We start from the raw sequence: 21494 nt of genomic DNA on the forward strand, positions 1-21494 counted from the left end.
TGACAACAGAAGAGAAGAACCGATAGCGCTCGTTTATTCAAATGTGACTTTAGACCTGCACAACCTGGCCCCGGCCGGTGGCTCAGCTGGCTGAGCATCATCCCGTGCTCCAAAAGGCCACTGGTTCGATTCCCAGTCATGGTTTCAGGTTCAATCCCCCAGTTGAGGCACGTATGGGAGACAACGGATTGATGTTTCTATCTCACATCAATTTTTTTTCTCTCTCTCATCTCCCACCCTCCCCTCCTATCTCTCAAAAAAAAAAAAAATTAATGAAAACATATCCTTGGATAAAGATAAAAATAATAATTAATTTAAAAAGATTAATCCACTTAGAATGACTTATTGTGCAAGAGGTGATTTTATTCCCATTTTATAAACAGGCAAACTGAGATGCACAGAGGTCAGGTGCCGCGCCTGGGGTTCCGCCGTTAGGAATGGCTGTGCCAGGACTGTCATCAGGGTTTCCCGACCCCATGTGCTATCTTCCAGGTCGAGCCTGGCCCTCAGAGAACCCCACAGCACCACCCGGTGTGACAGGGGATGGCTCAGAGTGACACGGGCACCCACGCTGGGCCCGGACTCACCTCTGGACCAGCTGCACGATGCTCTGTGTGTTCATGAAGAACACTTCCCGGTCGGCCTTCCGCTGCAGGGTGGCCGCATGGCAGTCCAGGATGTTGGCGATCTGGACGGGAGAGAGGAGGGTCTGGCCACTCACAGCCACACAATCCGGTCGCCACCAGAAGTCACTGCAAGGACCGGCCCCAGGCTCCCCTGGAAGACCCGTCTGAGGCTCACGAGGAAAAAGAGAATCCCAGCCCCACAGCCCTCTGGCCACCCTGAAACAGCTCTGCCCATCCACTCAGTGTAAGGCTCAAGGAACTCAAGAGCCCAGAATGGCCCGTCGGTGTGGCTCAGGGGCGAGGAAATCATGGTTCGATTCCCCTTCGGGGCACATGCCCAGTTGCAGCTCTGTCTCCAGTGGAGGGTTTGCAGGAGGCAGCTGACCGATGATGATTCTCTCTCATCATTGATGTTTCTACAATATCTCTCGCTCCCTCTCCATTTTTAACAAATACCACATGTACTCATAGCTGCAAGACTGACGCCTTTCAAGGAGGAGAATCCAAGCTACAAACTAGCAAGAAAAACTCACAACCTCCTCAATCACTTCAGCCAGCATCTCTGGAAAACGCTCACTGTGTACCAACTGCGTGCTCCTTGTCTGCTGCCCGGGGCAGGCTGGGATTCTACAGGGAGGGCTGGGCCCACCATCTCGGGCCCTGCATGGCTTTCACAATGCTCACCTCCATCGGAGGGCAGAAGCCCAGCCCTGCCGGGAGCTGAGTGCCTGAGGAACGGGGCTGGGCGGGGCACCCACCTGCTGGCTGGGGAACTGGCAGAGCACGGAGGTGATGTTGCTGGCGTACTGGGCCATCACCCTGCGGACCGACTTCTCCACGGGGGCGGGGATGCGGCCCGACACGTTGGTCATGATGTCCTGCAGCTCCAGCAGCGGCAGCGACGGGTGCCGCAGGGTCATCATGAGCTTCTGCACCCACTCCTTCAGCTGCGGCGGGACCACGGCGTCGGCGGGGCCGGGCACCGCCACCCACCACGCGGCACCCAGCACGCTCAACCCCTCCCGGCCCCACGCACTCGAGCAGCCGGACACCTGGACCCAGCAGGCTCTGGGGCAGTCCGGAGTGGAAGGAAGGGGCCCCTGACCACAGGGGACACCCAGTTTTCCCTCTAGGAAGGTCCCACCGCCCCTGCAGGCACCCACACAGCCAGCACGGTGTGAGGATAAAACACACGGCCGTGTGCCCGGCTGGTGTGGCTCAGAGGTTGAGCACTGACCTCTGAACCAGGAGGTCACGGTTCGATTCCTGGTCAGGGCACAGGCCTGGGTGGAAGGCTGGATCCCCGGTAGGGGGCGTGCAGGAGGCAGCTGATTGATGATGTTTCTGTCTCATTGATGTTTCTTTCTTTCTATCCCTCTCCCCTCCTCTCTCTCTAAAAATCAATAAAAATACTTTTAAAAAAATAAAAGGGTGACCCACACCGACTCCTTTCTTAACTGACTATCTGAACAGTCTCAGTGCGGAGCTGAACTAAATCCTAAAACACCACCTGTCACATTGACAACAGTCTGTACAGTCAGACAGAGGCTCCCCGATGTGTGAAATCAAACGTCGAGCCCTCTGACCTCAGGGAGCAAATCCTTCTAGCTCATCACACGGACCCACACGTGTGTGGAATCCTTCTAGCTCATCACACGGACCTCCATGTGTGTGGACTACACACGCCCCTCACACAGGACCTGCCTTTACGCTGAAGATGGGCTCGGGCAGGCAGTAGCCGCTCATGACGTTGGTGAGGTTCTCCAGGACGCTGTGGAAGACCTGGTTCAGCTTCTCCCCCATGAGGGGCAGCGTCTGCTGGGCGGGGAGCTCCCCTGTGAACGGCTTGGCCTGAGGAGACACAAGGAGAACCCGAGGTCAAGGGCACCGTGGCCTTCCGACCGAGACAAGCGGGGCTGAGGCAGACCTGCCAATACGCAAGCCACATGGACGGTGTGCCTTTTTCACATTGATTTTTTTTTTTTTCTCTCTCTCTCCTTCCTCTGTTTTCCATCCACTCTCTCTAAAGAAAAAAAAAAATCAATGAAAAAAATATCCTCGTGTGAGGATTAACAACAGTAAAATGTTTCTAGCTTTTTCCTGGGCACATGCACTGAGAGCCGTAGAGTAGGGGTGTCGAACTCAATCAGAGAAGGGGCCAAAATCTAAAATCCAGCCTAAATCGCGGGCCGAATGGTTTACTGAACAGTCATAAACTGTCATTGTGATGGAAACGCAGCGGAGTGCAGTGATGACAGCGCGGTGTGGGCCACACTGCAAGGCCTGGCGGGACGGATTTGGCCCGCGGGCCTTGTGTTTGACACCTGTGCCGTAGAGGAAAGAGCAATCCACACATGAATGATGAGCCCGGCTTACTGAACAGTCAGCAAGACCTGCCTCTTCCGGGTACCCCGTGCCCGGAGCACGTCTGCGAGAACGCTCGCGAGAGGGAGGAGGGGGCCCAGAAAGCATCTGGGGAGGCCCTCCCGGAAGGGGGTGCAGGTCCCAGGTGGGGTCTGGTCTATGTAAGCAGGGGGAGCGCGAGAGAGGCAGTGGGGACAGCTGGTTTGGGGTTAGCAGGTCCACAGAGGAACTGGGTTTTCTTCTGAGTGAGACCCAGCCGCTGAGAGGGGTGAGCAAAGGAGGCACGTGTGCTCCTCTCGCGCTGGCTCCGGGGACACGGGGGGGGGGGGAAGGGGGGGGGGAGGCGAGCTAGGAGCCCCGTCTGCTCGGCTCGCTGGCCAGGCCGGAGCCGCCTGGGCCTGCGGGCGGCCGTGCCGGGCGCCACGTACCGGGTGCACCTTGGATGGGTCATCGAGCTCCAGCCTGGCCACCACGCAGCCCGCCTCCAGCACGGCCCCCGGGCGCTTGATGTACTTCACCCGGCCGCTCTCCTGCACGGTCAGGGTCATGATCATCTTCATCACCTGTTTTACAGCAGAAAGAAGACCCGGGATGGAGCCCGCCAGGGCCGGCCTGTGTGAGTGGCTCCGGGCGGGGCCCGCGGCACGGAAACGGAGTGACGCCCTGAAGTGCTGGCTTAAGACTTGGTAACGGTCTCCATCACTACCATGCATCCGTTCCTGCTCATTCCCAGGGAGTGTGCGTTTCTGCCTTCAATACTGCAGGGATCCGGGCTGAGCCCGCACACTGGCTCTCAGGAATGGGCAGCTGGTGGGCCAGGCTAAGGGGGAGGCCCGTCTGCAGAAGCCACGGCCCTCCCTCGGGGCGCGGGCCAGGGGAGGCCTCGCTGCCCCCCCCCCCCCCCCCGGGCCTGCCCTGCGCTCACCTCCATCTCGGCGTAGCTGTCCCCGGCCTCCACGTGGCCCCCGTCCTCCACCGTGTACTGCGTCAGCTTCCCGGCCGAGGGCGACCGCAGCACCGTGGGGTCGTTCTCCTTCTCGAACACGCACGTCTTGTTGCCGATGGTGATGCGGTAACTGGGGAGGGAGGGGCGTCAGGCCTGCTGCAGCCTCTCTCCCCGCACGCAGCCCGGGGGCTCCCCTTCCCCAACGGGTGGCACGTGACGGTCACCACGAGTGGGTGAGGAGCCGGCTGGGGGAGCAGAGCCCGCCCCGCCCGCTCGGGGCCGCCCCCACCTGTCCACCTCCTCCTTCATGTAGGTGGTGTAGCTGTTGCCGTCGTAGGACAGCAGGAGGCCGCCGTCGTTGAGCCGGTGGGCGTCGATCTCGATGTGGCCGCCGTTCATGATGAGGACGAAGATGGTCAGCGACTGCCGGGCCACCTGCGGGGCAGGAGCAGCGACCCGCCTGCACCAGGATGTCGCTTGTCCCCTGGCCCCCGACCAGCAGCCGCCCCGCCCCCGACCAGGAGCCAGAGCAGTGTCCCCTGGGAATACACTGGGCATCCGCCCCCCGCAGGGCCGCCCGGGCAGCAGGGAGACGGGGCGCAGGGCTCTGCCTCCCACACGTGGCTCCGCCAGGGGCACATGGGGGACCTGGGACTCCAGAAACCCAGGCCGTTACCTTGAGAATATACTTAACGCCTCCATAAATCAGTTCCACGTCCACCGTGTTCAGCAGGAAATCCGCAGGCAGGACCTGGCCCCTGAGAGAGAAGACAGATGGGCGGTCAGCCTTGTTTCCCACTGAGAATCTGCGGCCAGGTCCCAGGACTGCGGCCCAGCGCGCCTGGCTGTCCTCAACAAAGCTCCGTCTCATTAAAAGGCGAGCAAACCAGGACCGTCCCGGGGAAGCCGGCATTCCTCAGGACATAAGGAAACAGCGTGTCTGAGGGGTGTGGACTCTCCAAAGGGCTTTGCGGGAAGCTAAACCCATCCTGGCTTCCTCTCAAATCTTTCTGTGTTGGACCTCCTGCTGCCCGCTTACGAGAGAAACCAGCGCCCGGATGTCATTCCACCTCCTTTCAGAGGCATGACCGAGCGCCAGAAACCTGTCCTTTCATTTCTCTCGGGGAGTCTGATGGGCTGATCACAGAGATTCTCCCCCCGGGACAGCGGGCACCCGCCCCCCCGTGCCCACCCGTGTCACCAGGCACCTGCTGCTTCGGGTGAGGGCCTGGGCGAGACCAGAACACACATCCTAGGACCCCGAGCTCCTGAGGAGGAAGACTACCATGGGGCCTTTACTCGCTGCCTCGGCCTTGAGGATGCTGACCCCTCCCTCTCCCAGGGCAGCCCAGGTCTCTCCGAGGAATTCCACGGAGGGGGGCGTGCGGGAGGGGTTCACACGTCTCCCGGTGGCTGGTCTGCACCCAGATAACGCACGATCTGCCTCGCCTGCCTCTAACGCACACCCCAAAAGGGGGGAAAGTGGCCCGCGCGCACACCTCTCCAGCGAGTGCAGGAAGTCCGTCATGCAGGTTCTGAACATCGCGTCGGCCACGTTCAAGGCGCCACACACCACCCCGAGCATGATATCCGGCTTCTCGGCCTAGGAAAAACCCCGCAGTTCGGTATCTGTGGGAGCTGCGGGGGAGGGTTCCCGGTGACGGGAGGGGAGACGTGGGCAGCCCCTCACCTGCACTTTCTCGGCGATGAGGTGGTCCAGCCAGCCGGTGTCGATGTCGTTGTTCTGGAAGCTCTCGGTCTCCAGGAGGTTGATGAGGTACTCCACGGTGGTCCTGAAGTCGCCCCGGATGGACAGCTCCTTCAGGGCCACCACCATGTTCCTGGAGGGGGACAGGCACCGGACTGTTCTCCCAGTTCGCCCCCGGGGCTCCCCGCGGTTCCCAAGGAGCCAACGGCACAGAAGTCAGGAGGGTCCCGAGTCAGACGCCCTGGGTCCATCTCGGCTCAGCACTGACTGGCCGGGTGACCGTGGGCTCAGTTTCCTCATCTGGAAAATGGGGGAATAACCCGACTTCACACGGGCGCTGCGGATGACAGCGAGACCAGCCACGTGAACGCCCAGCCACCGATCAGTCACTGTCACCTGCTCCGAACAGGACTCGTGGCCATGATTCCCATTCAACTCACCGCAGCCGGGCGCTCTGCCTTGCTCCGCTGGACCTATTCAAACCCCAATCCCAGGGCACGAGACAAGCCCGGCCACTGCATCTGAAGCGGCTGGGACAGTGGTTCCCCCCCCCCCCCCATTCATTCTTATTTGCCGAATCCTCTCTCACCTTCAAGGGTCTTAATTTTTTGCTGAGCATGATGAAAACTAATTATTCTGCCTGGCCTGGGTGGCTCAGTGGTTGAATGCTGGCCTATTAACCAGGGGATCACCATTCAGTTCCCAGTCAGGGTATGGACTTGATCCCCAGTAGGGGGTGTACAGGAGGCAGTGGATCAATGACTCTCATCATTGATGTTTCTAGCTATCTCTCCCTCTCCCATCCTCTCTGAAATCAATAAAACAGTTCTTTTTTTAAAAAAAATTAATTATTCAAAGCTGGCAAAGAAAGCCTGCTCCCTTATCAAAACCACCAAACTCAATTTAATTCAAGGCTAAGGGCCAGGGCCAGATGGATTTTAATGTTTCCTAAATAAAATGTCCAAACGGCTCTGGGATTTTTCACTCTGAGGGACACTTACCCACAGACACAGAATGTTCAATTACAATTGAACTGGTTTTGACCTTTTTGTCCCCAGGTCAAGCAGAAAAGATGTGTCTCAGAATTTGGGAGCCTCTTTGTGAATGCGGGTTTCTCTGGGAACTATTTACGAGATTGAAATGTAAAGGCGTTCCCCGGAGACACACACACACCTTTTTTAAAAGAACTGGAGTCCTCTGCACCTTTTAAACTTTGGAGTCACCTGGAACGACCTTTGGATCTCCTGCAAGTTGGACCTGCACTTACCCTGTTTCCCCGAAAATAAGACAGTGTCTTATATTAATTTTTTCTCCCAAAGTTGCCCTAGGTCTTATTTTCAGGGGATGTCTTATCTTTCCATGCGCTAGGTCTTATTTTCGGAGGATGTCTTATTTTCAGGAAAACACGGTAGCTCAAGAGCCATGACCTTGGAGAGGTCATCTTACTTTAAGGACCTCAAACCCAGGGAAAGGCCGGACTTAGTCCTTGGGTGTCAATCGGGCCCTTGATCTCCTAACTCACTACTGCACCTGGAGCCACAGGCCAACCCTGATATTCTTAAAGGAAGAGAGGGACGGAAGGAGGAGAGAAGGAAGGAGAAGAGAGGGAGGAAGGGAAGGAAGGAAGGAAGGAAGGAGGGAGGAGGAGGCAGGGAGGGAGGTACTGACGAGATGGCCTCTTCCCGGTTCTCTCCCCAGGAGAAGCAGTGTCCGAACTGGGAGTCGGCAAACTCGTGCAGGCCACCAGCGGCCGCCACGCTGAAATAGCCCCACACGTTCCTGCTGCTGCGGAAATTCAGCTCCTGGACTGTCCCCGAGCTCGGCTTGAACCCCTGCAGCCCAGACGGAAGAGAAAAAGCAACAAGGAAGAATCATGGCTCCAGATCTAGTTCCATCAGAACTAAACCCTAGGAAAACCCAAGAGCCTGCCACACCCAAAACTCAGCACGATCCAGGACACGCTGACCTCTCCTCAGGGCTGCGGGTCTGGACACTGCCTGGGGGTGTGCCGCGTGAGCATGTCGGTGCATGTAAGTTCACTTTACCTAAACTATTTACAAAACAGCAGCAGCCCGGCCGGCGTGGCTCAGTGGCTGAGCACCGTCCTAGGAACCAGGAGGTCACGGTTCGATTCCCGGTCGGAGCACAGGCCCGGGGTGCGGGCTCCATCCCCAGTGCAGGGCGTGCGGGAGGCAGCCGAGCAGTGATTCTGTCATCACTGATGTTTCTATCTCTTTCCTTCTCTCTACCTCTCTGAAATCAATAAAAATATTTTAAAATATTTTTTAAAAAACAATCCCCACCAGACATAATGTGGGAGAACAGTGATCATGGATGGATCTGAGTGAAGGTACATTCTGATTTTATACTCCTTTTTTTAAAAATTTTTTTATTAAGTTATTATCTTTGTACATATACTATTGCCTACCCCCTCCCATACATGCCCTCCCTCTGATTTTATACTCTTGGCACTGTCGACAGGAAAGGTTAAAATAACAGAGGACTGGGTTTCCAATTCTGGATGACGACAATTCCAGCAGATACGGAAACCCAGCATTAGCCTGCTGCTGCCGGCACACGAATTCCTTTGGGGGCTGGCCTGCCCCTGAGGGTAATTTTGGTAAGGGGGAGGGGGATCTGGACCTTCTCTCTGGGATTAAGGCTCTTGAAGTGAGTGATGGAGACATATGTCTTGGCAGAGGTGCCTGGAGGTGAGAGACCGAGTTCCAGGTGCCCAGGCAAGTCACCCCAACCTCTTGATCTGTAATTTGGGGTAACACCCCTTGGCGGAACGTGAGCCGTGAGACCCATGAAGGGTCTGCCTGGCACACACTCAGCGTCTCTGAACCGTGAGTGACCCCTCCTGCACCTCAGTTTCCTCGTCTGTGAACCAAGAAGCCTGGGGGGGAGGTCTCGTCTGAGGCTGATGGTGGGAGCCCCTCACCCTGGGAGAGTGGAGATGGCGGAGGCCCTGGGGCCCCCACAACTTGCCTCATCAGGGTTTTCGCTGGTGATTCTGGCTGCGATGACGTGGCCGCGGGCAAGGGGCGGGTTGGGGGGCGTTTCGAAGGCGATGGGCGTCACCCCCCACGGCGACTCTCCGTACAGCAGGCGGATGTCCTTCAGCCGGTGCAGTGGCACGCCCATGGCGATCTGGAACCGGAGAGCCAGCACCACGGTCAGTCCCACGAGACCCCGCCCCCAACACCAGCACGGAGCGGGCGCTGGAGGACGAGGCGCAGTGCACGATGTCAGGTGCACCGAGCACCTGAAATGCTCACAACAAAATGCCGGACGGTGGCAGGAGAAGCGAAGGAAGAAGATACTAATTTAAAAAAAACTGCGATCCAATGAATGCGGGCATTCCTGCGGCTGCTCACAAGTTCTCAATGTGGGTGATGCTGCCCCCACGGGGACAAATACCTGCTCTTGGGGCTGAAAAACATCTTACTCTGTGTATGTATAAAGCACACACGCATCTACCATTCTGTGACATTAAGATCTCACTGGGGAAGTTGGGGGGGATAATATCTAAAAAGGCTCCTTAGGGGGGACCATAATGCAAAACAAGGTTAAACACTCCTCCAGCCCTGGCTGGTTTGGCTCAGTGGTTGAGCGTCGACCTGCAGACCAAAGGGTCCCAGGTTTGATTCCGGTCACGGGCACGTGGGTTGCAGGCTCGATCCCCAGTGGGGGGCGTGCAGGAGGCAGCCAATCAATGATTCTCTCTCATCATTGATTTTTCTATCTCCCCCTCTCCCTTCCTCTGAAATCAATAAAAACATTTATTTAAAAAAAAAAAAAAAAGAAAGAAAGAAACACTTCTTTAGGACTTCAAATGGGCACTGCGGGTCCACAAAGGCCTGAAATCACATACAATGTACTTTTCCAGGAGCAGGTCCATGACTTTTGCCTGTTATTCAAAGGACCACATGGCAGGCAGAGGCGACCAACACATCTGGAACCTTCCGCGCGCTGGCGGCTCTCAGTGCTACTCCCCGCGGACAGTGGGTCCAGAGGGGCCGGGAGAGGGCCCGGCCGGCCGGCGCCGTCTCCTCACCTGCAGCTGGGCGGCCGGCAGGTTGATGTCGGCGATCATCTCCGTGCAGGGATGCTCCACCTGCAGCCGGGGGTTCAGCTCCAGGAAGTGGAAGCTGCCGTCCTCGCTGTACAGGTACTCCACCGTCCCCGCGCTCACGTAGCCCACGGTCTTGGCCAGGCGGACGGCGCACTGCCGAGGCACAGAGACTGCTTCTCAGACCCCACCACAGGCAGATGGGGGACTGCTCTGGGTCCGTTCCTCGGGGACCACACAGCTCATACTCCCGTCGACTGGCTGAGATCCCGTCCACGAGGGGCCCCCCGGTTTCCTCTTGGGCACCCACGTTAGCACCTCGGACACGGGGAGCTCTCGCTGGCTCTGAGCTGGGACGGCCACCGCCCCCCGGCCCCTAGGTTGCCCTCACACCCAGCCCCGCAGAGCCCACCTGCTCCATGAACTCGAACACGACCGGGGTGGCGATGGTGGCAGGCGCCTCCTCGATGATCTTCTGGTGGCGCCGCTGGATGGAGCAGTCGCGCCCGAACAGGGACACGGCGCTGCCGTACTGGTCAGCGAGGATCTGCACCTCCAGGTGCCGGGCGCGCTGGGCCAGCTTCATGAGGAAGACGGGGGAGCCCGGGATCTCGCTCTGCACCTGCGGGAAGGCAGAGCCGCTGGACAGGAAGTTCTCTGCAGAGGCCGGAGTCGGTGGCGGTGATGTCCATGGTCCTCTAGTCTCAGGTAACATGTTCAAAACATGACATTCTCGGTGTCTTACATCCAATGGTGTGGAAATACATAACACAGACAGTGACATTTCCCACAACCCATCTCCTACAGACAATGTGCTGTCAAGAGTTGGGGACTAACTGGTTAGGAGTTTCAGGTGCTGCCAACAGTTAAAGGGGTTGAGAATTAGTGCTGCCCTGGTGCCCGATGGGTACGACACCTATCGGGGTGATCACTTCATCAATCGTATAAATGTCTAATGACTATGTTGTAACCTGAAACTAATATAATATTGTACACCAACTACAACTGAAAGCATTTATTTATTTATTTATTTATTTATTTATTTTTAGGGTTAGGGTCAGGGTTCTGAAAACATTTTTTTAAAGATATATTTTATTGATTTCTTACAGAGAGGATAGAGAGTTAGAAACATCGATGAGGGAGAAACATCAATCAGCTGCCTCCTGCACCCCCCCCACTGGGGATGTACCTGCAGTCAAAAATCTGCTTAAAATTTTGATTTTGTTTCGGGCTCAATCCCCAGTGCGGGGCCTAGAGGAGGCAGCCGATCAATGATTCTCTCTCATCACTGATGTTTCTCTCTCCCTCTCCCTCTTCTTTTCTTTCTGAAATCAACACAAATATATTTAAACCGTTTAAAAAGAAGAAGAAAGAGTCTGCTGGCCAGCACACGAGTAGAGACTATTCCCAAAGACGGAGAACCGCGCAGGCGCGCTCACCTGCCGGAACAGGATGGGGAAGTCCTCGGCGCTCTCCGCCTTCCGGATCCCTTTCCCGCCACCGCCTTCGGAAGCTTTGATCATCAGCGGGAAGCCAATCTGTTCTGCTGCCTGGGAGGCAGAGGGCACACGGCCCCCTTCAGAAGTTAGATGTGTCCCCCGCCACCAGGACAGGGGGGTGTCCCGGCACCCGGTGCCCCCCAGGCCCTGGCTTACCTGCAAGCCCTCCTCTACGTCCTTCACACAGCCCTGGCTGTACACGTCTTCCGGGACCCTGATCCTCTTCCCCTCCTGCAGACTGTCCTCTGCCCACTCCACCGTCAGGCCTGGGGAGTCGGAAGGAAGTGGAATCGTCCACGGATGGCAGGGCACACACAACACAGAGACTGCGAGGCCCTGACTCGCCAGAGCTGCTCTAGGCCTGGCCTCCGGACGCAGTCCTTCAGCTTAGTTACTGAATGGCTTTCCATTTTCTCAACCCTGAATGGGAAATCAAGCTTAAGAAATTCAGACTGAGCCCTAGCCGGTTTGGCTCAGTGGACCTCGGCCTACGGACTGAAGGGTCCCGTGTTCAGTTCTGGTCAAGGCCACAAACCAGGGTTGTCAGTGGAATCTCCAGCCCTGGTCGGGGCACAGGTGGGAGGCAACCATTCTATGGGCCTCTCTCACATCGATGTTTCTCTCTCTGTTTCCCCCCTCCCTTCCACTCTCTCTAAAAAACAACAAGAAATTCACACCGAATGCCACATTAACCTGAATCTTCAAAAAATAAAATAAAAAATCCCAGTTCCACCCTATGGAGTCATTAATATGTGAATCATCATTTTCCAATACCCTGTGAAGGTTTAAAAAAAAAACAACAACAACAAGAAAAAAACATTTCCCGTCCCAAATTTAAAATTCAATCTTTAGAAGAAAAAAATCAAATTGAACAGAAAAGTCCTAAGACTTTTTTTTGTTTATTTTTATATAAAAATATATCTTAGAAACCGCACTATAAGAAATGTATCCCAAGGAAATGGTTAAAACATACATAGAGATTTAAACTAGAGGTGATCAAGCCTCCATGGCTGTTAGTGGTTTTGAAGTTAGAACAAAATAAACTGGAAACATCCTAAATGTATAACTAGAGAGGACTGTTAAGTAAATCATGGTACCTCTCTCTGTGTGACATAATCCTAGGCAGGCATTTTAAATGTTGCAAAGTATATTTATTGACAGAGAAAGATTAGAGAGAAAAATAAATCCCAAACTAGCAAATATAAACTCTCTGGGTTTTTTAAAGGATGTGCTTAGAAAAAAGGCTGGGAAGGTAGACAGATACCTAAAATGCAACAAGTGTTCAACCCGGAGCCATAGCATTATAAACGATTTCTATTTCTTTTCTGCATGTGTCACATTTATTTTCTAAGTTGTCTAAAACGCAACTGTGCCGCGTGTTCAATAACTTTAAATCTGTAAATGAAAGCGTTAGGACGCACACTCTGCCACCCCCTGTTCACATGAGCAGCATGGCCGAGGCGTCCCCGTGTGAAGCCTGGGGTCCCTTACCGCTTCCGCTCCAGGGCAGGGTTGGAATCTGCAGCGTCTGGGCCACGATGGTGGAGGCAATCTTGTCTCCCAGGGCCCACATGGCCTCGCTGGGAGGGCCTAAGGGGTGAGGTAAAAGGGGGAGGAGAACAAAGTCAGCCACAAGCCCCTCACCGCGAGGGCTGACCGAGTGCTCAGGGAGAGAACAATGCCCAGGGCCAAACTCTCGAGGAGTTTAAGGTCAAGTCGAGGGAGCAAACAGTCTGTTCATCTGCTCTGTCATCAGTCACCTTTCCGCACACGTGGACTGTGCGCCCGGACTGTGCGCCCTAAACTGCGGGCCACACGCAAAATTCACTTTGGGGGGGGGGCGGGTGGGCAGCCAGCACCCAAAAAACTAGGCCATGGGTGAGCGGATGAACCAGACGGGGAATACACGCAGCTGTGTGGGCTGCTGCTCTCTGCCACTAACATGCCACTTTGCCAGTGTGGATGAGAGCAGCCATGGGCAATCCGTAAGTGAATGAGCAGGGCTTTTCAACAAAACTGTATTTACAGAAGGCAGGCAGTGGGCCGGACTCGGCCTGTGAGCTGTATAGCTTGCCAGCTTGTGGGCTGGGCCACTAACCTCCGGAGAAGCTAAAGGGGAAGAAGGAGAATCCTGTGCGACAGCCAATCAAAGACCATGGACAGAAACAGCATCGTGGGCACAGGTCCCCAGGCTAAGCTCTGGGATAGCAGGCGCTGACGTGCACTGAGCTGCTTCATACGTAAGTCTGTGTGGTGGCCCCGAGGTGAGTGAGTGCTGAATGGTTCCTCTAAACCAGTGGTCGGCAAACTGCGGCTCGCGAGCCACACACGGCTCTTTGGCCCCTTGCATGTGGCTCTTCCACAAAACACCACGGCCTGGGCGAGTCTATTTTGAAGAAGTGGCGTTAGAAGAAGTTTAAATTTACAAAATGTGGCTCTCCAAAGACATTTCAATCGTACTGTTGCTATTTGGCTCTGATGACTAATGAGTTTGCCGACCACTGCCCTAAACCATGCGAGGATGTCAGCATAATTACACAGACTTTACAAATGCAGCCACAGACAGCTAACAAGCATCGTTTTACCTAATAAAAAGCAGAGATGAGGGGCTCTGGTCCCCAGGGGGTAAGGCATTCCAAAGGCCTGAGAACAGCCCCCCTAAAAGGTGTGGCCTTAGAAAAACTGTGACCTCCAAACCTAGCGATAAATCTGAACTCGGCTGCTGTCTTGTACCAACAGGAACATGAGCAGAGGTCACCTTGCCCCAGCATCATTCCACCATGGAAACCATGGTAATGGCTCCATGTCCCAGGTGCCCTCCCGCTGGACTGGCTTGCTCCTGACCATGAATGTGTGACGTGGAAATACCGGACTGACCCCCCACCTCACAGGGCTGCACGTGGAGAGAATTGGACCCGGAGGTGAGTCCCGTCCACATCCCGATCCCCCCCGCATCGGAGGGAGACACATCTACCTAAGAAAGCAATCTCGTCCTTGCACAGGAGCTCCGGGAGTTTGGGGTTTTCGGAAGCATGGCCCCAGCCAGCCCACACCGCCTGCAAACACAGAGGCAAGAACGGAGATCTTCCTTCTCAAGCAGCCCCCCATCTACCTTCCTCCCACCCCCCAACCCCAACTCCCGCCCCCCGCACATTGCACACCAAGAGCTCTTTGCTGGGTCACATCAGCCGTGGGTTTCAGAGTCTAGGACCCTCCCGAGGGCGGACTCCAGCTGCCCCAGGGCCCAGGGCACCCCCCCCCCCCCCGGGGCAGACTGGGGCGCCGTCTGACCCACCTGCACGGGGATCCGCTTAGCGATGTCCACGATCAGCTCCACGTTGGCGTAGTTGTTGTTGTTGGGCCCCCCGGGGACGGGGACATACTGGTCTGCCATCTTGATGTACTCTGGAGGAAGGGAGAGAAGAGGAAGAAGAGCAGAGACTGGAGGCGGCCGTGGGAGAGCTGCAGACGCACCCACATCCGGCCAATGAGAGCGTAACCGGGACCAGACTAGGGCGACACCGGACAGACGCGTGTGATCATCAGAAGAAAACTGAACGGGACTTTATTTATGGAAAAAGAAGTGTGTTCAGCCCGGCCGGTGAGGCTCGGAGCATCGACCTATGAAGCAGGTTCGATTCCCGGTGAGGGCACATGTCCGGGATGCAGGCTTGTCCCCCGCTGTGGGGGCTGAGCAGCAGGCAGCCGATGGACGATTCTCTCTCATCATCCATGTTTCTCTCTCTCTCCCTCTCCTTTCCTCTCTGAAATAAATTATATATATTTAATATATTATGTGTATGTGGACTAAGCCTGGAGGGAACAACAGAAAGAAAGAAGCACATTATCAAGTGGTGAGATTAGAGGTAGGGTTTTATTTCAAACTCCTCAACTCTTATCTTCGCACTGTTTTCCCACGGAAAAATACAATGTTTGCATATCCTCCAGTGAAGGTTAAAAAAAAAAAGAAGATATACTGTATACTGTGTGCTTCTAACCACGGCAAAGAACAAACATAAAATAGGCCTTCTTGCTCACATTGGGAGTGTGCAGGCCAGTCACGATAACAGAGCTCCAGACCTTTTTAGCTCACCCATTTACACTGTGTCCTGGACCAACTCCCCTGCCCCTTGTCATGTCAAAATAATAAGTTTCCCTGGCTGGTGTTGCTCAGTGGTTAGAGGATCGGCCCATGCACCCAAGGATCCAAGGTTTGCTTCCTGGTCAAAGGCATGTACCTGGGTTGCAGGTTCACTTCCCACCCGCTATTGGGGTGCGTTTGGGAGGCATCCAGTCTATGTGTCTCTCTCACATAGATGTTTCTTTCTCTCTCTCTCTCTTCCTCCCTGCCTTCCACTCTCTGTGAAAAGCAATGGGAGGGGGGGGGTTATTGTCAGGTGAGGATTAACAAAAATAAATAAAATACGATAATAATATTTTTTTTTTATATATTTTTTTATTGATTTTGTACAGAGAGGAAGGGAGAGAGATAGAGAGTTAGAAACATCGATGAGAGAGAGTCATCGATCAGCTGCCTCTTGCACACCCCCTACTGGAGATATGCCCGCAACCAAGGTACATGCCCTTGACCGGAATCGAACCCGGGCCCTTCAGTCCCCAAGCCGACGCTCTATCCATTGAGCCAAACCGGTCCTGGCTAAAATACGATAATAATAAACGGAGCCACTTTAAAATGGAGCCAGAGCTGCCAAGAGAGAGGAACTTCCTTACACATCTTCTGTCTCAAATCTTTGGAATGTTGAAAAGGGCAAAACGACCTTTGGACTGGGCCCAGGACAACACTGTGCTGCAAAAAATGAAACTGTTTGCAGAGATGACAAGAAAGCGGTTATTATGACTACCGGGCTGAAGATTAAAAACACTGTTTAGAATTAGCATCACTATAGAATCTGCACTCATAAGTACCCCTTGCTTTTGTATCCTAATCCAAACACTATCTGGGCTTCGGACTGAATCAATGCATCCGAAATAGCTGTTCTTAGCGGCCTCACACACATATTGCTCTCCCTTGGAAAACGAACAGTCGCTCACCGTTTGTATGACCCTGGGTGAGGGACTTATGTCCCGGGCCTCAACTGTCTCACCTAGAAAAGGGAGCCAACCATCAAACCTGTCCTCTCCGGTCCTCGTGAGTTCAAAGGAGGCGGCATCTCGCAGGGCAGAGCCCGGGGCCTGTGCCCACAGGGCAGAGTGGGTTCAGAGGACAGGACTGAGGTTGCTGGTGCCGAGGACAGCACTGCAGGCTCTGGGGCATTCAGGAGGGGGCACAGGACCTGAGCTGGGTTTAAAAGGTCAGTTTGCCGCTGTGTGGAGAAGGGTCTGAACACAGATACCTTGTTCTGGATAATAAGCAAATTGTCTAATACGAACACTAGTAGAATGATCTAGGTTAGTAGACAGAAAGAGAGTTAATGAATAGGCAAATGGAAGATCAGATCATTGGATCCATCTGCAAGAAAACACGTCTGGAGCGAGAGACAGCGATCTGTGGCCACATGGGCAGCGCTCACAGATGGGAATCCGCTTTGCACGCGAACCATCCGCCCTTTTCTAGGACACAGAGGTCATTCTTGATGCCAGCAGACATTTTAATCAGATGAAGAAGAAAAGATAAATAACTGCAGGCTCGTGACAGAGCCAGCCTGGAAGTCTGTTTGGGTCCAGAACGGACTTGCCCGGGCAGGAGCAGGTGAGGGCAGGTGAGGACAGGGCCTGGCGGGTGGGAGGGGAGGGCGTGAAGGCCCAAATACCTGCGTTGGCCTTGAGGTCCTCTGGAGTCACCATGACGACAAACCGGATGGCGCGCTCGTTCCGGAACATCTCGTAGGCCCACCGGCGGATGGAGCGCATGCACTTCACGGCGGCGATGCCGTTGTTGGCGATGAGCACCTGGACAAGGACACGGAGGACGGGCTATGGCTGCACATCCACCTGCACCAGAGGCTGCGTGCCACCCGGGGTCCAGCTCATGGCTGCCGAGGCTGCTGGAGCACCTGGAGCACACAGCCCCGCACAGGGCGGGTGCTCTACGTCTGAATGGATGGATGGATGGATGGATGGATGACTGGATGGATGGGTGGATGGGTGAATGGGTGGGTGGGTGGATGGGTGGATGGATGGATGGATGGATGGATGGATGGATGGATGACAGGATGGGTGGTGGATGGATGGATGGATGGATGGGTGGATGGGTGGATGGATGGATGGATGGATGACAGGATGGGTGGTGGATGGATGGATGGATGGATGGGTGGATGGATGGATGGATGGATGACTGGATGGGTAGGTGGATGGATGGACGCAATAGCCTTTTGAAAGAGATTGTATTATTATCCCTATTTGAGGGTGAAGATACTAAAATTCAGAGGAGTTAAGGCACTTGCCCAAGGTCACACAGCTAGTAAGTGGCAGAGCTGGGACCTGAGCCCTCCTTGGTCTGGCCTGAGCTCTGAAGTCCACCCCCACCATGCTGCCTCTGCATGCTGACGGTTAAAGGGCCCCAATGTAATAAGGAAAGGAAAGGCAGTAATGCTGGCTGTCCCCAGCAGTAGAGCACAACAGAACAGTCCTGGTCTCAATTCTTGTCTGAATCACAGACTTACTATGTGGCGTTAGTTCCTAAAACAACTAGGCGCCTGGCTTCAAAGCCCTGACTGGCAAGAGCAAATCCTATCGGGGGTGGGCAAAAGTAGGTTTACAGCGGTGAGTATGTGAAACACAGTCTATTCTGTTATTATTTCTGTATTACTATATTATTTATTATTATATTATTACTATTAACTTATTTTTGCCCGCCCCTGTATCTTACGGCCCTTCCATCGCTGACTGATCTTCACAACAGCCCTGAGTGAGAGGTGACTGCTTCACCTGCTGGGAAAAGCTCAGGATCCCGGCCCCCAGCACAGGCTGGCCCCGTCCTCCTCTCCACCCCACCCTACCTGGCCTCGCCCAGAGCATGGGACCCCATCAGTACCTTCTCAATGACCCGGTCCCCCCCAAAGCGCATGACAAACTCGGCCGGCGAAGCCACGGTGAAGTCTCTGTGCACGTCCACCCTCTTGTGCTCGCGGCCCCTCTTCGCCAGGTGGAGTCCAGACATGCTGGGCCTGCGGAGGGAACGGGGCAGCACGCGTGAGCCAGGGTGCCGGGCGGCCGGGGAGGAAGCGGGGCGCCCAGCACCCACAGAACCAAGGCCCACGCGGAGACGCAGTCATTTCCCACGGAGGCCCAGGAAGGGGCCGGCACACCCACAAAGCAGGAGCCGGCCCCAGACCCACCCTTTAGATTTTTCATCTGAAATTAACGTTCATGTGATATGCCCGGCGTTTAGGAACCCTAAGAAGCTTGGAAGAGGGGTGCAAGCGTATGATCAGGGAGGGAGGGTCACACCCTAATCCTTTAGACGTGTTCACCTGCAGGGGTACCGTTCACGCACTTTCCTGTGTGTGCCAACGTTTTAGAACTGAAAACAAAAAGATGCATAACAAAAAAGTAGGGGTTGCCTGCCCCACCCCCTCCAGATCCGGCCAGCACCTCCGACGTTCCGAGCAATGTGTGTGCCACCTTGTGAGTCACCCCTCTGAGCCACCACCTGTGGCCCTCCTCCCCTGAGCGAAGAGGAATCAATGCTCTTAGGTGGCCATCCCGTCCACTGCCCTCCTCCCAACCTCTCACTAGGGCCCAAGGAGATTCATGTTCAGTGTTTTTAAGAGTTTGAGATGATGTGCTAACCGGTTTGGCTCAGTGGATAGAGCGTCAGCCTGCCGACTGAAAGGTCCCACGTTCGATTCTGGTCAAGGGCATGTATCTCAGTAGGGGGTGTGCCGGAGGCAGCTGATCGATGTTTCTCTCTCATCAATGTTTCTAACTCTCTATCCCTCTCCCTTCCTCTCTGTAAAAAAAAATCAATAAGATATATCTTAAAAAAAAAAAAAAAAAAAGAGTCTGAGATCATTATCCACAAGTCAGGGTTGGGTTAGACTAGATTTTCCTTTTTTTTTTTTTTCCTGGAGTGAATGAGTTTCTCATTGACTTGTCTTCCTTGCACCGCTGCTGATTCCTCCCATTCCTCCTCACAGTTTCCCCGCTAATGTAAAGGGCTGATCCTCTCCATGGCGACATCTCTGCTGGAGGCCTCCCCGCTCCTGTCGCCTAGAGGGGCTGTTCTCTGGGCCCCTGCACAGCTGTCACTCTGGGCCCGCCCTCTGCTGACGCCCTTCCGTTCCCGCGGCCTTCCTTGAGATCTGCTCCCTAGTTTGGTGGCTCCCTCTCTCTCGGTGACCTCCGTGTCTGGCCGGGCATGTCCTCCAGCAGCTTTACCCAGTGAAGAGGGGGCACAATGGCCGGCACGTGCCCACGCCCCCCACATGCCTGTCCTGCCTCTGGCTGCAGGCGCCCTCGTCCCCGTCATCCCAGAGCCCGCGGGTTCTAACGCGGATCTGTGTCCTGTCCCCAGCGGCGTGGCTCTTCGGTGTGCTCTGTTTCCGGGGGAGACATCCTGGAGCAGCTAAGACGAGGTCTTCAGGGAGGTGAATGTTTTGCAGCCAGACATGTTCTAGAACGGTCTTCTGCCCTCACATGTGACCCCCTGGACCGGCCGTCGGCGGAATTCTAGAAGGGAAAACCTTCTCCTTCGGAGTGCTGGACGCCTGGTGCCATTGTCGTGGCTTCCGAGGACGCCGGAGCCAGAGCCATTCTGGCCCTTGGCACTTGGTGGGTGGCCTGCTTCTTTCGTATCTGGAAGCTTTAAGGGATCTTCTCTGTCCTCTGTCCTCGCCGTCTCACAGGGATAAGCTCAGACGCGGGTCTGCTCCCAACAGTGAGGCTGGGGACGTGCTGGGCTCCTTCGGTGTGGAAACCCGCATCCGGGACTTGGTCTTCGGGTATTTCCTCGATGGTTTCCCTGCCTCCTTTTCCTCTGCTCTTTCCAGAAGCCCTAAGACGTGGATGTAGAGATTCCGGCCTGGCCCACCAGCGTACACATTTCTCCCGCTCCTACTTCCTGTCCCTTTTCTTTTACTTCCTGTTTAGTGCCTTCCGCCTTCTCTTCTAATTGTTCCGGGGAGTTTTTCACTTCTGCCACCCTGTGCTTACCGCCCAAGAGCCTGTTTCTGGCCTGCGAAAGCTCCTTTTTGTGCATCCTGCGTGCGACATCCTGGCCAACCTCGATGAGGGGATTAACGGCAGCCTTTTCAAGTTCTCTTCTCCTAGAACGAGATTTCTGATTCTCCCACGTGTCCTGTGGCCCTTTGTTGGTCTGGGGCCCGCCTTCCTGTTAGAAACTGTACCCAAACGTTAGGTTACTTGTCCAGGGCCAGGAGCAGGACCAAAAGGGCTGATGACAAGAGCTGAGAATGTGGTGAGGCTGGTGGACCTGAGCTGCACTCTGGGAGGTCTGTGTTTTGATACCCCAAGTATCTTTTCTTTTTTTAATCTCAAGTGCTCCACAGAATAACAGTTTTGTTGTTGTTGTTGTTAATCCTCACCAAATATATTTTCCCATTTATTTTTAGAGAAAGTGGAAGGGAGGGAGAGAGACAGAGAGAGAGAGAAACATTGATGTGAGACACATCAATTGGTTGCCTCCCACATGAGCCTAGACCAGGGCCGGGAATAGAGCCTACAACTGAGGTACGTTAACCAGAATCGAACCCGGGACCCTTCTATCCACTGAATCAAATTGGCGAGAGCCCCAAGTATCTATAGAGTTGTCCTCCCTTGCTGGTCCAGTTCTCCTAGAGGAAGTGCCTGGGTCTCCTGCATGGAGGAAAGGCAGGCAGGGAAGAAGGGGGAACTGTTGGGACTGGTCTGGGGGAAAAGTTCAACTTTCAGGATTCAACACCTATAAAGACCCTATCCTCCTGCTAGGAATACAGGTCCCACGCCCCCAGGGTGCCCATCAGTCCCCAGGCCCGAGACCATGGGCCTTTCCCTCTTGGAGCAAACCTCCTGCCTCCTATTGGAGGAGAACTGGGCAGCCCCGGCCACAAGGAGCAGGAGAAGAGGGCAGCTCTGGGGCTCCCAGCCTTCCTCGCTGCTGCTCTGGGCCTCGGCCCAATTGGCTCTGCTGAGCCAGTTCCCACTCGCCCGTCCGCTTCCCAACCTCCCAAACGTTGCTTGTCTCCCCTCCTGTTCTCCCGGGCTTGATGGGCTGCTCCTCTCTCTCTCTCTCTCTCTCTCTCTCTCTCTCTCTCTCTCTCTCTCTCTTTATCTCTGTTATCTTTTGGGGGACTCTGACAGGAGCAGAATCGAAAGG

General features: G+C 54.9%; 1 protein-coding gene across 7 annotated transcripts in view; it reads right to left on the reverse strand.

The window, feature by feature from the left end:
- The window catches only part of ACACB (acetyl-CoA carboxylase beta), a 65060-nt gene that overhangs the window by 22158 nt on the left and 21408 nt on the right, over positions 1–21494 (reverse strand). For all 7 annotated transcript variants that reach the window (XM_045585633.1, XM_045585634.1, XM_036449120.2 and 4 more), the window contains 20 exons: positions 18213–18345; positions 16990–17128; positions 14514–14623; positions 14193–14274; positions 12710–12808; positions 11375–11484; positions 11159–11269; positions 10132–10341; positions 9705–9875; positions 8636–8797; positions 7313–7476; positions 5627–5777; positions 5436–5539; positions 4613–4694; positions 4226–4371; positions 3916–4066; positions 3419–3553; positions 2331–2477; positions 1385–1573; positions 588–688 (listed from right to left, as the gene is read on the reverse strand). In XM_045585633.1, the coding sequence (XP_045441589.1) occupies positions 588–688; positions 1385–1573; positions 2331–2477; positions 3419–3553; positions 3916–4066; positions 4226–4371; positions 4613–4694; positions 5436–5539; positions 5627–5777; positions 7313–7476; positions 8636–8797; positions 9705–9875; positions 10132–10341; positions 11159–11269; positions 11375–11484; positions 12710–12808; positions 14193–14274; positions 14514–14623; positions 16990–17128; positions 18213–18345 (2697 nt within the window). The remainder of the gene's footprint in view (positions 1–587; positions 689–1384; positions 1574–2330; positions 2478–3418; positions 3554–3915; positions 4067–4225; positions 4372–4612; positions 4695–5435; positions 5540–5626; positions 5778–7312; positions 7477–8635; positions 8798–9704; positions 9876–10131; positions 10342–11158; positions 11270–11374; positions 11485–12709; positions 12809–14192; positions 14275–14513; positions 14624–16989; positions 17129–18212; positions 18346–21494) is intronic.

Source organism: Pipistrellus kuhlii, unplaced genomic scaffold (assembly GCF_014108245.1).
Source record: "Pipistrellus kuhlii isolate mPipKuh1 unplaced genomic scaffold, mPipKuh1.p scaffold_m20_p_20, whole genome shotgun sequence".
NCBI lineage: Eukaryota > Metazoa > Chordata > Mammalia > Chiroptera > Vespertilionidae > Pipistrellus > Pipistrellus kuhlii.